A 15,873-nucleotide genomic window follows, 5' to 3' on the forward strand; every position below is an offset into this window, starting at 1 on the left:
GAACATTGGCATCACCCCCATGCTCTTCCCTTACATGTGCTATTAAGATCGCCACTAATTTTTCCAGTTGGTGGCTCTCTTTCCCCATATGTGACCTTTTAGGAATGAGACCCTTTAACCACTCAACTAAATTGATCCAGGGTTTTGAATTGTCCGTAATCTGTATGCGTGGGTTTTGGTGGGTTTCTTTGTTTAATCAATGGGTGCCCACCATTGCCCGTGTATTTATAGTACTAGTTTATTGGGGGCATAGACTTCCACCCATCTAAAATTCCCCCCCCCCCTTTTTGATGTACCATGATTCACGCGTGGGGTCCTTCTTTTAAATGACCCATCTTGGGAATATGTGCTTTGCATTATTATTGTATTTTAAAGTAATTTATTTGTAATCTTGTTGATTGTTATTTTAATTTGTGCCTTTGTTTCTTTCTTTTCTTCTTTTTCTTTGTTCCAGGTGGGACTACTTCTGCCCTGCGTTGCGCTGCCATGGTTACCCACCAGGCTGAAGCGCAGACTGACTCATTGATACCCTCCGCTTTACGCACAAGGGACGCGACGTCGCAAGCCGTGACGGCTGTGACTTTGATTGGAGCTAGACTCCTGCCCGGACCAACCCCGAAAGGGGCGTGGCTAACCCTGTGTGCGAGCGGGTCGGCTCGGAGCGGCTACTCTTCTGATGGCGTGCTCGGTAATGGGTCAGACGCGGTGAGCGGTAAGTCCCTCCTTCTCCCCTCCTCCTTGACCCTGCAGCGATTGTCAATGTATATTTAAGTCAGACTTTGCTGAGTGTTCTATTGGTCTCTGAGGAAGCAACTAGTGTTGTGAAACGGCTGTTAGGCCTTGTCTTTTTGCCTGTATCTGTTGGTGATGGGGATGTAATTAAAGTGGTGGAGTGCATTGCAACTGCTGGTGCCCGGACATTTTTCTTTCTTATTGCCTGCCTCATGGGAGATTGGTTGATGGGAATGTAGGTTTCCTGAGCCAATCAAAGTGCCAGCAAATTAATAATCATGACTTAAAGCAAAAGTCAATGTACATTCATCATTAAAGTGCAGCAAAACCGTGATCAAAAACTACCTGGTAACGCAAGTTAGTTTATACCACCATCTAGTGGCCAAAAAAGAAATATTAAAGTAAGTTAAAAATGTCCTATAATTATTAGTCCCTTCCACCCCACACCCTCCCCCATAGTAACTAACATAACACTTATGGGAAAAAAAAAAAAGAATAATAAACAAAGTGACAGCATTAAGAAAAAATAAAAATAAATGGATGGATGGATGGATGGATGGATATAGAGTTACCTTAGGGACTCAGCTTTTTTAATATGTATGTCATGAGGCTATGTCACTGTTATTTTAGCAAATATGGGCTTGTAATTAATGATAGGGTACAGTGAGAAAACAAAAAACCCAGGAAACGGATTTGCATCTCATCCATTTTCAAGCTGAATACATTTGGATAATCCTGCATCAACTTAGAATTATTTGCACATCATTTACCATCCCTACTAAAAGGCAAGTAAATTAATTTGGGCTGAACAGTCCACCGCATACTAACCAAAATGAATTAGAGTTCCTGATCTAATCCTAATCAGAAGGAAAAAAATACAGTATATACTCGAGTATAAGCTGACCCGAGTATAAGCCGACCCCCAACTTATAACCTAAAAAAAAAACACAGGGAAAAATCATTGACCCGAGTATAAGCCGAGGTATATCCAGTATAGGTAGCCAGGTGTAGATGTCTGCAGTAGAGGTAGCCAGCCACTGGTGCTCTAGTATAGGTAGTCATGTGTAGATGTCTGCAGTATAGGTTGCCAGCCATAGGTGCTCTAGTATAGGTGGCCAGGTGTAGATGTCTGCAGTATAGGTAGCCAGCCATAGGTGCTCCAGTATAGGTGGCCAGATATAGATGTCTGCAGTATAGGTAGCCAGCCATAGGTGCCCTAGTATAGGTGGCCAGGAGTAGATGTAGGCAGTATAGGTAGCCAGCCATAGGTGCTCTAGTAGAAGTAGCCAGGTGTAGATGTCTGCAGTATAGGTAGCCAGCCATAGGTAAGAAGGAGAGGGGATCAGCGGGACTCAGCCGCGGGCCGACTCTTCCCTCTTGTCGGGTCCCCTCTCCACGCCTAAAATAAGAGCAGCAGCGGCAGCAGCTGGGTGTCTCACCTTCCGGGTGGCTCCAGGCAAAGATCAAATGTCTCTGGGCTCCTCCATGTACATCGTGGCTAACAGGAAGTAGTAATCACACTACTTCCTGTTAGCCGCAATGTACATGGAGGAGCCCGGAGACATTAGAGCTTTGCCTGGAGCCGACCGGAAGGTGAGACACCCAGCTGCCGCCGCTGCTCTTATTTCAGGCATGGAGTGGGGACCTGACAAGAGGGAAGAGTCGGCCCGTGGCTGAGTCCCGCTAATCCCCTCTCCTATCTAATCTTTCAGCCTGCGGGGAGGGGAGTAGGGGAGAGAGGAGGAGGGGTGCACATTGCCTGCAGGGGAAGTGGGGGCAAACTGCCTGCAGGGGAGGAATGCCTGGCCACCTATACTCTCTCTCGAGTATAAGCCGAGACCCCCACTTTGGGACCACTTTTTGGGTCTCAAAAACTCGGCTTATACTCGAGTATATACGGTATTATATAATTTTTTTTAAAGAAAGATAAAAAGTGTGTGTAATAATTCAAAGTACAAACTTTATTTATTAGTCATTTAAATGACACAGCATGTGATTAACTGAAACGTTAACACTGACAAAATGATATCACTTCCTTACTTATGGGCTTATAATGTATTGTACATCGAGGCTTCTCAGATAAAAAAAAAATAAAAAAAATAAAAAGATGATGATACAAGTACATTACTTGGGTGCTTTCTGCCTGCGTTTTACTTTGCTGATTGCCAGCGATCAGCAAAGTGCTGCTGCAGAAGCAATCCTATGGCCAAGTTCACACTTAGTAGAATCGCATCAATTTTCCACTATGTTCTATGGGGCAAACTCATGCGCTTCTGCTAAGTGTAACCCTGGCCTATGGGATTACTCACACTGCAGTGATTGCGGCGCTTTTGCAATTTCCGACAATTGAGTCACAATTCTGTTGCAATTCTTATTCACTTGAATGAGAATCGCCAGATGAAATCACCGACAAATCCCAGATCGTTAACACATGCTGCGATTGAGATTTACAATTTTTGGGAAAACGGTTTTGTGATTGGGAACGTGAACAGGGCCGAAAATGAATACATTTTAAGTAGAACACAAAAAAAAATGACATTTTGCTACAAAATAGGGTAAATCTTGTACCAGGTGTAGAGGTAACTGCTGAACTCATCGACAACAGAATATAGCATGACGGGAGAAATGTCAGGAGTCACAGTGCAGAAGCACCACAGAATGCCAAAACTCTATAGTCTTTTCTAATCTGGCAATCGGAAAAAATGTGACTCCTAAACCAACTTCTGAAATGTCCACCTTTTGGTTCACACTTGGAATAAAGAAGGCCCATACTGCTTGAAAAAAAAAAAGTGGTCTTCATTCACTTTAGTTGCAGGACAACCTGGGAACAGTACAAAAAAAAAAAAAACAACAGTGTTTAGTCATGTAATTTTTTTATAACCAAGTATGAACTTATGACTGCAGTTGATAGTACTTATACACAGTCTGATTCATCTTTCCATATTCTCTGCAATCTCCACGAATTCACTACAAACACCATTGAAACCCAATTGCAGTAAAAGTCACACAGACGTTTCACATCATTCCCTCTTCACTTCCCTCCAGCTGCGCATGCCCTGGCTGGGCTCCCGTAGCCAGGAGCATTCTGCACAACCAGTTATAGTCTTCAAGGGGTTCTGTGGGGGTTTTGATAAGAAAAACTGACACTTTCCTGGGGCTTCTATCTGCCCCCTGCAGCTGTCATGTGCCCGCGCCGTCCTCTACGATCCGCCATTCCCCGCCGCCGTCACCGGTCAATTATTTGTCTAACTAGATGAATATAACTGCAGCTGCGCGCATCCTCGCTCCCGCTCGCGTCTCCGGGAGCTTATTGTACTGCACCTACGCAGTAAGCTCCCGGAGAGGCGAGCGGGAGCAAGGACGTGCGCGGCCTCAGCCACGCAGTGCAGTTGTATATGTCTAGTTAGATGAATAATTGACCGGTGACGGCAGTGGGGAATGGACATAGAGGACGACGCGGGCACATGACACCTGCGGGGGGCGGGTAGAAGCCCCAGGTAAGTGTCTGTTTTTCTTTTCAAAACGCCCCTCAGAACACCTTTAATCTGCATTTGCGCAAAACGTTCCCTGTCACGGGAGCACTATACGGTGGGTGTGCACGCGGTCGGGACCCCTCATGCGTAGTAGCCCACGTAGCTGAGTCATAGACTTTACGGGGCTGACAGCAGCAACACTAAAGGGATCGGGAGGACACCGAGGGACCTAACGGACTACATGGACTTTGCGGAGCTTCGTCTCAGGTACACTTTAAGGACCAGAGCAGTTTTGAAGCTTTAGTTATGCCCCTATTTAACCAGCAATAACTGTATCACTACTTAAGGCTACTAAGTGAAATAAATATAAATATACAGGGTGGGCTATTTATATGGATACACCTTAATAAAATGGGAATGGTTGGTGATATTAAATTCCTGTTTGTGGCAAAATAGTATGTGTGAGAGGGGGGGGGGGGGGGGGGGGAATTTTCAAGATGGGTGGCGACCATTTTGAAGTCGGACATTTTTAAATCGAACTTTTGTTTTTTCAATAGGAAGAAGGTCATGTGACATCAGTCATATTGGGAATTTCACAAGAAAAACAATGGTGTGCTTGGTTTTAACGTAACTTTATTCTTTCATGAGTTATATACAAGTTTCTGACTACTTATAAAATGTGTTCAATGTGCTGCCCATTGTGTTGGATTGTCAATGCAACCCTCTTCTTCAACTCTTCACACACTGATAGCAACACCGCAGGAGAAATGCTAGCACAGGCTTCCAGTATCCGCAGTTTCAGGTGCTGCACATCTCGTATCTTCACAGCATAGACAATTGCCTTCAGATGACGGTGTGGTATACGGGGTACAAAGATAGTGTGGGCCATTCTTCATCAATGGAAACCTCAAGGCCACTGGATATGCAAAACTACAACATGATGAGGTGTTTCCCTCTTTATGCACTGAAGCTGGCACGTTTCGTGAGTTTTTCCAGCAAGATGGTGCACCACCACATTATGGGTGTCAGGTCCGAGCATTCCTAGATTAACAGTTTCCTGGAAAGTGGATTGGTCTTTGTGAGCCAGTTGAATGGCCCCCCAAGGTCTCCCGATCTGACCCACTTAGACTTTTATCTTTGGGGTCATCTGAAGGCAATTGTCTATGCTGTGAAGATATGAGATGTGCAGCACCTGAAAATACGGATACTGGAAGCCTGTGTTAGCATTTCTCCTGCAATATTGCTATCCGTGTGTGAAGAGTGGGAGAAGAGAGTTGCATTGACAATCCAACACAATGAGCAGCACATTGAGCACATTTTGTAAGTGGTCAGAAACTTGTAAATAACTCATGAAAGAATAAAGTAAAACCAAGCACACCATCGTTTTTCTTGTGAAATTCCCAATAAGTTTGATGTGTCACATGACCCTCTTCCTATTGAAAAAAAAAAAAAAAAAGTTGGATTCAAAATGCCTGACTTCAAAATGGCCACCATGGTCACCACCCATCTTGAAAAGTTTCCCACTCACATATACTAATATGCCACAAACAGGAAGTTAGTATTACCAACCAATCCCATTTTATTAAGGTGTATCTATATAAATGGCCCACCCTGTATATCATTTGGACAAACTAGTATTTTGTTGGGAAGTATTTTCTCCCAAGCATGTTTTTATTTTTATGTTTAAAAATAAATAAAAGAAAGTAACAAACTGAAGAATTTAAAAACAAAAACCTTTATAGAGTTTTTTTCTCCAGTTCACCACAAAGCCTAAATTATGTCACAATTTATGGTGATCTTTGATTTTGAAATAAAGGTGGGTTTTTACTACATTGGCCATCATTCATAAAGCGTTCCCGCATGCGGAAATGCTAAAAACAGCCGACTTTACCGACCACTGAGCAAAATGTGTATTCATAAAGGCTGCTTCCGCATGCGAAACTGACTTTCCCGAGCAGAGCGATAAATTACCGCATTGTGCGGTGATTCTATGCGGAAATTTAACAAAATGTAAATTCATAAAAAGTTACGCAGGCGGTATGCGGACGGGGATTACCGCTCCCCTGGATGTAGCGATAAGCATGCGGAGTACATGTAAGTGAATGGGACAGACCTCCCAAGCAGCAGCAGAGAGAACACCGCATGGAGGGACTCGGCCAGCTTCTCCTGTTTCCGCATGCCTACCGCCAGCCTGTTCCAGAAAAACTCCGCACTTGTACCGCAACAGGCAACATTTTTATGAATGACCACCCAGAAGTGTAAAATACCGACAGCAGTGTTTTCCCGCACAAACTTTTGTTACCGACAACACTTTCATGAATGATAGCCAATGTGTACTATTCACAATTGAACTGAAAGAATAATGAGGAGGAAAAAGGGTTAAAGGGAACCTGAAGTGAGAGTTATATGGAGGCTGCCATACTGATCCTGTTGCTTGATAATCCTCTGCCTCTAATGCTTTTAGCCATAGACCCTGAACATGCATGCAGAACAGAGGTTTCTGACACAAATCTGACTGGATTAGCTGCATGCTTGTTTCCACTATATTTCTCAGATAAAAAGTGAACACTGATTTTTCAATGACCTTTTCACTGAAAAAAAAGACCTTTCTCAAGGCCAATTCCCTCACTTTGGACGTGGAGGTCACATTTGCCATTTACTGGAATAAAAAGAAAGGAGAAAGAAAAACTTCATTTTCTGTCAATTCAAACAAAATTTTTTTTTTCAAAGTGGGCGAATTTGGTGCCATGCATGTAGGAACCATTAGAGAAGATCTGTCAGCAAAGCTGGGGGGTGTGGCAATGCATGTTATGCAAAAATCAGCATCTCACCAAAGTTACAAATTCAAAATAAAAAAAAAATAAAACAAACACCATGGGGTTGATTCACTAAGCAAAATAGTTGCTTGCGCTATTAATCAGCATGATTTAATTTTCTTGCCATGCAGGCTACACGTGCTAGTGGAAGCATAGCGTGTGTAACTAAGCAGCAAGCGCTGCTTGGCAAAGCTGCACAGAAGCAATACTTCACTAGAGCATCTGCTACTGTGCTAATTAACATAGTAGCGCCCATTATAGTGAAGCATCGCGGTAAAGACACATCAGTACTGCGCAGCTTTGGTGAGCAGTGCCCGCTGCTTAGTTAGGCATGCTACGCTGACACTAGCGCGTGTAGCCTGCATGGCAAGAAAATGAAGTTGCGCTGATTTACTCGCACTGTTTTGCTTAGTGAATCAACCCCCGCATTTGATATTCTCTCTGGGTTTCACCATCCACCTCACTTGCTCCATGTCGCCTGGCTAATATAAATCTCCCCTTACTTGTGTAGTCAGAACAGTCATGCCAGCAGGAGGTTACCTTGTTTGCCGCCTCCAGAGAACTGATGAGATTCTGCAGCTCCTCTTTGTTCATCTCAATGGAAACTGGATCAATTCTCCCATCTTTTACAAGATCTAGATCAAGGTTCACAAGTGGCATTTGCAAAGTGGACAGCTTATCACTGGACATGGCAAGCTATATGGAAGACAGAAGCAATATGGAAAATAAAGAACACATTCACAATATCACTACATACAGTGATCCCAGCAACATAACATGCACATTACATCTGTCTTATTTAAGCGTACCTTATGTGACATGATGAGATAAACAAACACACATATAGTACTAGCCCTACTAAGACATTGGGCCTGATTCACAAAGCGGTGCTGGTGAAAAGCCCTTTATCACGCCTAAACTCAGTTTAGGCGTGATAAGTTTAGGCGTGATAAGTTTAGGCGTGATAAGTTTAGGCGTGATAAGTTTAGGCGTGATAAGTTTAGGTGTGATAAGTTTAGGTGTGATAAGTTTAGGTGTGATAAGTTTAGGTGTGATAAGTTTAGGTGTGATAAGTTTAGGCGTGATAAGTTTAAGCACCAACTGGGTTAGCACCGCAGTGCACAGTTGATCAAAAGTTTTGCGCTAGCAAAGTCTGGTGCACTTCGCATAGAGTTTAATGGCGCTGCTTTGCGTGCGGGACTTTGCGTGCAATCTAAACTTATCTAAACTTATCACGCCTAAACTTATCACGCCTAAACTGGCTTTTCACCAGCGTGGTGCAATGGTTATCACGCCTAAAGTCTCTAACTAGGTTAGCACCGCTTTGTGAATCGAGCCCATTATTTGAAGTCCCTTTCTGTTTTCCAATACACCAAGATTTAAAAAAAAAAAAAAAAACAAAAAAAAAAACTTGAGTTGCTATCTATGCAAAAAAAGCTTGTCAAATATAGGCTAAAAACTTGTTATCTGTCAAGGAGAAGACAAAAAAAATAAGATCTAAAGAGACTCTGAAGTCTCCCAAAAACAAGGTTTTTACTTTAAAAATCTCTTTAATCTAATTGCCCCTCCTAAAACGCTGCATCCCCGCAGCTGACAACGCCATAAATCACCCCTAATTACCCCCGGCAAAATCCACAACTTTCTTGGTCGTGGATTTTGCTGCTGGAGGAGGCAGAGCTTTCAGCTGCAGCTCTGCCTCAATGTGCGTCAATCAGCGCGCATCTCCGCCTCTTCCCCGCTTCTCTCAGTGAAGTAAGACAGAGGGGCAGGGGAGAGGCGGCAATCTGTGCGGATAGACGCATATAGAGGCAGAGCTGCAACTGAAAGCTCTGCCTCTATGCGGAAGGAGCCCCGCGATGTCTTCCAGGTAATTTGGGGTGATTTATGGCGTTGTCAGCCGCGAGGATGTTGCGTTTTAGGAGGGGCAATTAGGTTAAAGAGGTTTTTAAAGTAAAAACCTTGTTTTTAGGAGACTTCAGAGTCTCTTAAGGGCAGGAAAGTTCAAAGGCTCATTACTTTTGCTTTTTTCAGTTTAAAAAGCAAAGTGTGAATTCTAAATGGTAGCTGTGACAGTCTGGTGCATTCTTAAAAATAAAGCTATAAAACTGAAAATAAAATTGAGACTTTTCTATACTACTAATGTTCTATTTATCATCCATACTACACATAGTCTCATAAGTTAATTTTCACTTCACGTTCACTTTAAGGCAAAAACTATGAATATTCCCTTATGGAAAATTAATATACTGTACTGACGCCATCTCTCGATACTCTACATAAAAAAAAAAAAGTCTACCCTGCTCCAACTCCAAAATTCACAGACACAATATATCACTAAAAGAAAATGTAAAGGGCACTGATGGTCATTTTTTTCCTTTTCTATGTATTGGTAAAATATTAAATATCACAAATGGTATTTGTTTTATTTCCTTATTCAACATTAGCACAATAAAATGTTGGCAACTCCGTAAAGAGCAATAGTGCCTAGCATGGCAGCCACATCTTGTAATGATAGAGATCCTGCTACAATATTTAAGAATCTTATTTCTGCACAAGTCTACCTATATGAAGGAATCTATATTCATTGAATTTAGACAATACCAGTTGCCTGGCTATCCTGCTGATCCTTTACCTAGTACCTTTAGCCATAGACCCTGAATAAGCATGCAGATCAGGTGCTCTGACTGAAGTCTGACAGGATTAGCTGCATGCTTGTTTCAGGTGTGTGATTCAGACAGGTACACATGAGGAAGGGCGAGGAGCTCGAAAACATTTGTGTACTGTTGTGTACAATATAAGATATATTGCCAAGCTAAAGTCCCTCCCTCATCTTATTTTTATAGTTCATAAGCATGTGGTGTGGTGAACCACAGGGGGCGAGCACCAGCAGCCAGGTAAGAATATCTCTGGAAGGAGGTTGGAGAAATGGTCCCCTATTGCGATTGTGTTACGTAAAATTTTACGCATTACACCCGTAACGCGTAAAAATGTACTTGTTGATGTCTGCAATAGCTTCCTGCACCAGCAGGGATGCGTAAAAACGTACGCATAGCGGCCAGCCGACTCCCAGTCGGCAAAAACAAAACTAGCTGGCAGCGGGGGACCAGAGGAGCCATGAGTGACTGCGAGGGCACAGGATGGCTGCAGGGGGCTGGTACATGCCCCAGGTAAGTAAAACTTTTTTTTTTTTGCAGTTCAGGTTCCCTTTAACCTCTCCAGCACAAGCTTTCCAGTGCAGATACTGATACAGACTCCGCTCTCTGTGACTGAGGTATTCTGGCAGAGGTAGTGACTCAGACAGACACAGAATACCTATGAAATGTCATGAAGTCATTGGAACCAACAGATTCAAATATGACCGCAAAAATGCCACATCAAAATGATTTCAACAAGTGTAGTAATAACAACATATCTGCGCTGGGAAAATACATTAAAATTTCTATGTAGAGAGAAAAGAAACCCTCTATCACCTTGTAAACACAAGTCCTGCTGTTCACAGTCACTTATGGGGATCATCTCAATCTCTGCCAGACGTATTTTGCAGATTGTGCCTTTGGGTATGATGTACCAAACCTATCCCTGGTTGGAGATTATTGTAAGACAAAAGTAATCCTCTAAACCTGACCTTGATTGAAAAACTGCCAACAGTCTGAAACCCTAATCTGGGTAACAAGCAAGAGCTGATTAGAGGTTAGAGGATTAGTAGTTGTGCTACTGCTTGATCCGCATGCACCAGGAGAAAACAAAATAGTATCTTCGGTCACAGAAAATGGCAAAATGGCAGTGGCGAGGCTAAGGAGATTGGGAGCCCAGTGAGAGTTTTACATGGGGTCCCAAATACTCTATGGATGTCAAGCCCCAAAACCTACCAAGGACAGCTGCAGTGTCAGAGAGGGGTAATCAGAGTAAAAAAACTATTTGTTAAACTGAACCGAGCATCATTTTTAGCAACCAGGGCATCTTAATAGCACATGAAAAATGCATGTCAACAATATGCCTCATTACTAAAATAAACTTCCATTTTGCATTCAAAGTAGTTTTATTAGCCTACTTCAGCAAACCTGCCCGTCCGTCCCTGGCCACAGTGATTTTCGGGAGCTAATGGTTTTATTGTAGTCATTACCAAGAAGTAAACAACACCTTTTCATCAACAGAGGGGATGGGTAATTAGGAGAGTTTGTTCAAAGAGATTATATAGAGTGAATGTGTCAAAATAGCATCTCTGACTTCTATAAATAAGGACTGTGAGAAATTACAGTTAAAGAAAGGGTGTTTAGTTCCCTTTAAGGATTGTCACTATCCAATACACATTTATAGCTGGTGCACACCAGAGCGGTTCTGAAGCGTTTTCTAAAACGCTTGCAAGGGGAAAACCGCTTGGCTAATGAAAGTGAATGGGATGGTGCACACCAGAGCAGTTCGTTTTTTCCACAAACGCAAACTCAGGGGATGCAGCATTTTTTTAGATTTCTGAGGCGTTTCTGCCTCAATGTTAAAGTATAGGAAAGTGGAATACCGCTCTGAAAAACGCTACATCAGAGCGGTTTTTCAGGCGTTTTTGTTACAGAAGCTGTTCAGTAGCAGCTTTTACTGTAACAATATTTGTAATCTGCTACACAAAAACGCTCCAAAAAACGCTAGCCATGTTGAGAAACGTCTCTAAGGGCCCGTTCTCATCTGAGCGGGAATCGCACGATTCCCGCTCATGGCAAACCGCTAGCGGTTCTGCAAGAACCGCTACACAATGTAGCGAGTGGCAGTGTTCATACTGCCACGGTTGCGGTTAGCGATAACCGCGACCGCGCTGCATGCAGCGGTTTGCCGGCGACGAGCGTTCCGCGATTAGCGTTCACAGCACGCTAATCGCGATCGCTCCAAAACCGCCGCAGTGTCCAGTGATTTTTCCGTGCTAATCGCGGGAAAATCACTCCCGCAAAACGCCGGCGGTAATCGCCGGCGTTCTGCGGTTCATGCCTAGAATCGCTCTGAAATCTGCTTCAAAAACCTCTAGCGTTTTGCAGATCTGCTCGAGGTTTTTGGTGTGCACTGGGCCATAGAGGAGTTGATTACCAATCTTCAGGCTGCAGGGTCTTGGCAGTGAGGAACTGGCCAACTGTGATAGACTGCAACTTGTAAATGTATGTATTTTACATCTGCATTTCTACAGATGTGGTGAACTACAGCTTTAAGGTTGCTTGGAGATGAAATTCTACAATGAGTCACTGTGATTAGACTTTGGTTAAGCGGCGGGTCTGAGTACATGGAAGGAATCCCAGACAAGAAGCATCGCTGTGAATGTACAAGACTACATGCATCCGTGGCAACCAGGAACCTGCAGCTCATTCCTGCCTCAATTTTACACAAGACAGCACTTTGTTTTTACATGCTGATAAGCACACAAAATCCCCCGTAGATGAGTTTTTCCCTGCTGATTATGTACACTGCACACTAAACAAAAAACGAAAGGCATTCAGCTTTTATACAGAATATTAGATTATACTTGAACTAACGCGGTTATCCCAAATGACTTCAGACAGCAACTGAAAATCTGCTGTTCTGCAGCCTTCCTCCTCCTACGCAAAATGATCACATATACACATTAATACATAAATATAGCTTATATTAACTTTGTTTAGTCAACAATTTTAACTGCTACTCCAGCTTCAAATAAGCAGATGGAAAAACAAGAAAAAAGGATGCATTTTGTCCATGATAATGTACAGGGACGGTTAATGAGATGCATATAATGCTGAGTTGAATCCCATCCTGGCAGGATTTGATTGATCCGTTATATATAATAGCTGCATAAATGTACCTACAAGAAAAAAAAACAAACAAAGTTGACCTATCCTGTATTACCTGATGATTATATGCATCTAACTGAGCATCAGGGCCGGTTTAAGCAACAATGGGGCCCCAGGGCAAAATAAACCTGGGCCCCCCCCCCTCCCCCAACAGATACCCCGGAACAAAAACCGGCATTAAAGAGACTCCGTAACAAAAATTGCATCCTGTTTTTTATCATCCTACAAGTTCCAAAAGCTATTCTAATGTGTTCTGGCTTACTGCAGCATGTTCTACTATCACCATCTCTGTAATAAATCAACTTATCTCTCTCTTGTCAGACTTGTCAGGCCTGTGTCTGGAAGGCTGCCAAGTTCTTCAGTGTTGTGGTTCTGTGATGCATCTCCCCCATCCAGGCCCCTCTCTGCACACTGCCTGTGTATTATTTAGATTAGAGCAGCTTCTCTCTTCTCTCTTATCTTTTACAAGCTGGATAAATCCTCCTCTGAGCTGGCTGGGCTTTCACATACTGAGGAATTACATACAGTCAGAGCTGTCTGCACTCTGCAGGAAGAAACAGCCTGACACTTCAGTGGAAGATAGCTGCAGGGGGAAAGAAACACACAAATGACCTCTTGAGATTCAAAAGGAATGCTGTATACAGCCTGCTTGTGTATGGATGTATTTTCTATGTGTGGACATACTGTACATCAACCTACTTCCTGTTTTGGTGGCCATTTTGTTTGTTTATAAACAAACTTTTTAAAACTGTTTTTAACCACTTTTAATGTGTCGAGGAGCGGCGAAATTGTGTCAGAGGGTAATAGGAGATGTCCCCTAACGCACTGGTATGTTTACTTTTGTGCGATTTTAACAATACAGATTCTCTTTAAGGGACCTTTTTTTGCAGCTGGTATAGTCAGGGTGTGAAGCCCCAATCGGTCGGAGCTCCACATTCTGGCTACCCCAGCCTGCATGGGGGACAAGGGTTAAAAAGTTTCAGGAGAGGGGACCCCACATAATTAAAAAAAAAAAAAAATTCCACACTAAACATAAATTTTTTGGGGGGAAAATAGGAAAAAATGCCAGGGATCTTCATACAGCCATATTGCGGCTGTATATCGATCCCTGGCCAAAGCGCTGCGGCTGCGTATGGTCCCCCTAGAAACCCCGTCAGGAAATTTATTGCTCTTTCTTTTGATGAATGTAAAATTACACTACCGTTAGGTTAGGAACTAAAAGTGACATTTACAGCATTTAAAAGTATACTTTTTTCCTTCAAAACTTTAAAATCGATTTTCTCAAAAACTATAAGGTCTTTTTGAAAAATTGTTTTTTCCTCTTATTCCCAATGATCTCCTTAACATATCCTGCAAATGTAGGGTTTCTAGCATTTAAGGTGGATTTACTATTAACCATTAAATTCGGCGGGTTTTTAAATGTGTATTTTTTTCCTTTGAAACTTTAAAATCGATTTTCTCAAAAACTATAAGGTCGATTTGAAAAAAAATGGTTTTCCTCTTGTAGCCACTGGGGACCCCTACAAGCTCTGGGGCCCTGGGGCAATTGCCCCCTTTGCCTCTATGGTAGCGCCGGCACTGCTGAGCATCCCTAGCACGGTACTGCCAGTCATAAGCAAACTGACTTGTACTGCATGGGTTGGTGCTCATATGGAAATACCGATACCCTCTTGGGGTGTGCATGATACTACCTAGGATTCTTTTTTGCCAATCTCCATATACATGTTCCCGCTCTCTCCACTCCCAACACTAGCCTTTCCCTCTCCCCTCCCAACACTAGCCTTCCCCTCTCCCCTCCCAACACTAGCCTTCCCCTCTCCCCTCCCAACACTAGCCTTCCCCTCTCCCCTCCCAACACTAGCCTTCCCCTCTCCCCTCCCAACACTAGCCTGTATATATACTGTACAGCGCTGCGTAATATGTCGGCGCTATATAAATACTAAATAATAATAATAATAGACCATGAACAAGCATGCAGATCAGGTGCTTATGACACAAATATGACTGGATTACGGTAGCTGTATGCTTGTCAGGTGTGTGATTCAGACACTACTGCTGCTAAAGAACAACTGGTATTGTTTAAAGAAAACAAATAAATATAGCAGCCTACATATTTCTTTGACCTTGGGTTCCCTTTTAAGCGGCCATGCAAGGATGGACTGGTTGTCACGTAGTGTGCTGCCATTCTACAGATTCTATATGTACAGCAGCACTTCCTCTTGAACCAGTCCATCTCCGCACAGATAACCTCGGGCAGCTCATACTTTTCCCAGCACTTCCTGGGGATGATAATGGGCTGATAGCTGTACTTCACTGAAGAGATCCACTCCACTACACATATAATGTGTTTAACTCTTTCCCCCACAACCTCTTCTGCCATCAAAAAAGGCACTTTTCTATAAAAGTAAATGGACAGAACAAAAACGACCACGTAATCCTGTAATACATGTACAGTCTTTTCTGAATATCACATTCAAAGCAGATGTTAGTCATTTAAAGCAAAATTAGGTACTTTTTACACATTTAGCCTTCTTAAAGGATACATGAGCCGAAATAATTTACTGCCGATTTACTTAGCTGGGGCTTCCTCCAGCGGAACAGTTTAAAGGGATACTTAAGCAAGCATTAAAAAAAAAAAACATTTTTACTTACCTGGGGCTTCTACCAGCTCCCTGCAGCCATCCTGTGCCCTCGCAGTCACTCGCAGATCTTCCGGTCCCCCACCGTCAGCTAGTTCCGTATTCGCCGTCGGGCCTGGCCACATGTATCCTCCTTCGCCTTCCCGTCCACAATAGCGTCCTGCACAGGATGCTATTGCTGACAGGAACGTGAAAAGGGTTATACCTGGCCAGGCCTGCGCTGGTGCAGTAAGCCTGCCAACTCCCTGTCGGCAAAAAGGAAGGTAGCTGGCATCAGGGGACCAGAGGATCCGTGAGTGACTGCGAGGGCACAGGACAGCTGCAGGGGGCTGCTAGAAGCCCCAGGTGAATAATAATTATTTTTTTTAATCCTGGCTTAAGTATCCCTTTAACGAAGCTTGACAAATAT

General features: G+C 43.2%; 1 protein-coding gene across 1 annotated transcript in view; it reads right to left on the reverse strand.

Annotated features, from left to right (window-relative positions):
• Positions 1–2,666: 2,666 nt before the first annotated feature.
• Positions 2,667–15,873, reverse strand: part of COMMD8 (COMM domain containing 8) — a 48,520-nt gene continuing 35,313 nt past the window's right edge. The window contains exons 4-5 of the mRNA XM_068268265.1: positions 7,562–7,717; positions 2,667–3,553 (exon numbers count right to left, since the gene is read on the reverse strand). Of these exons, the coding sequence (XP_068124366.1) occupies positions 3,533–3,553; positions 7,562–7,717 (177 nt within the window). The 3' untranslated portion in view covers positions 2,667–3,532. The remainder of the gene's footprint in view (positions 3,554–7,561; positions 7,718–15,873) is intronic.

This window comes from Hyperolius riggenbachi, chromosome 1 (assembly GCF_040937935.1).
Source record: "Hyperolius riggenbachi isolate aHypRig1 chromosome 1, aHypRig1.pri, whole genome shotgun sequence".
Lineage (NCBI taxonomy): Eukaryota > Metazoa > Chordata > Amphibia > Anura > Hyperoliidae > Hyperolius > Hyperolius riggenbachi.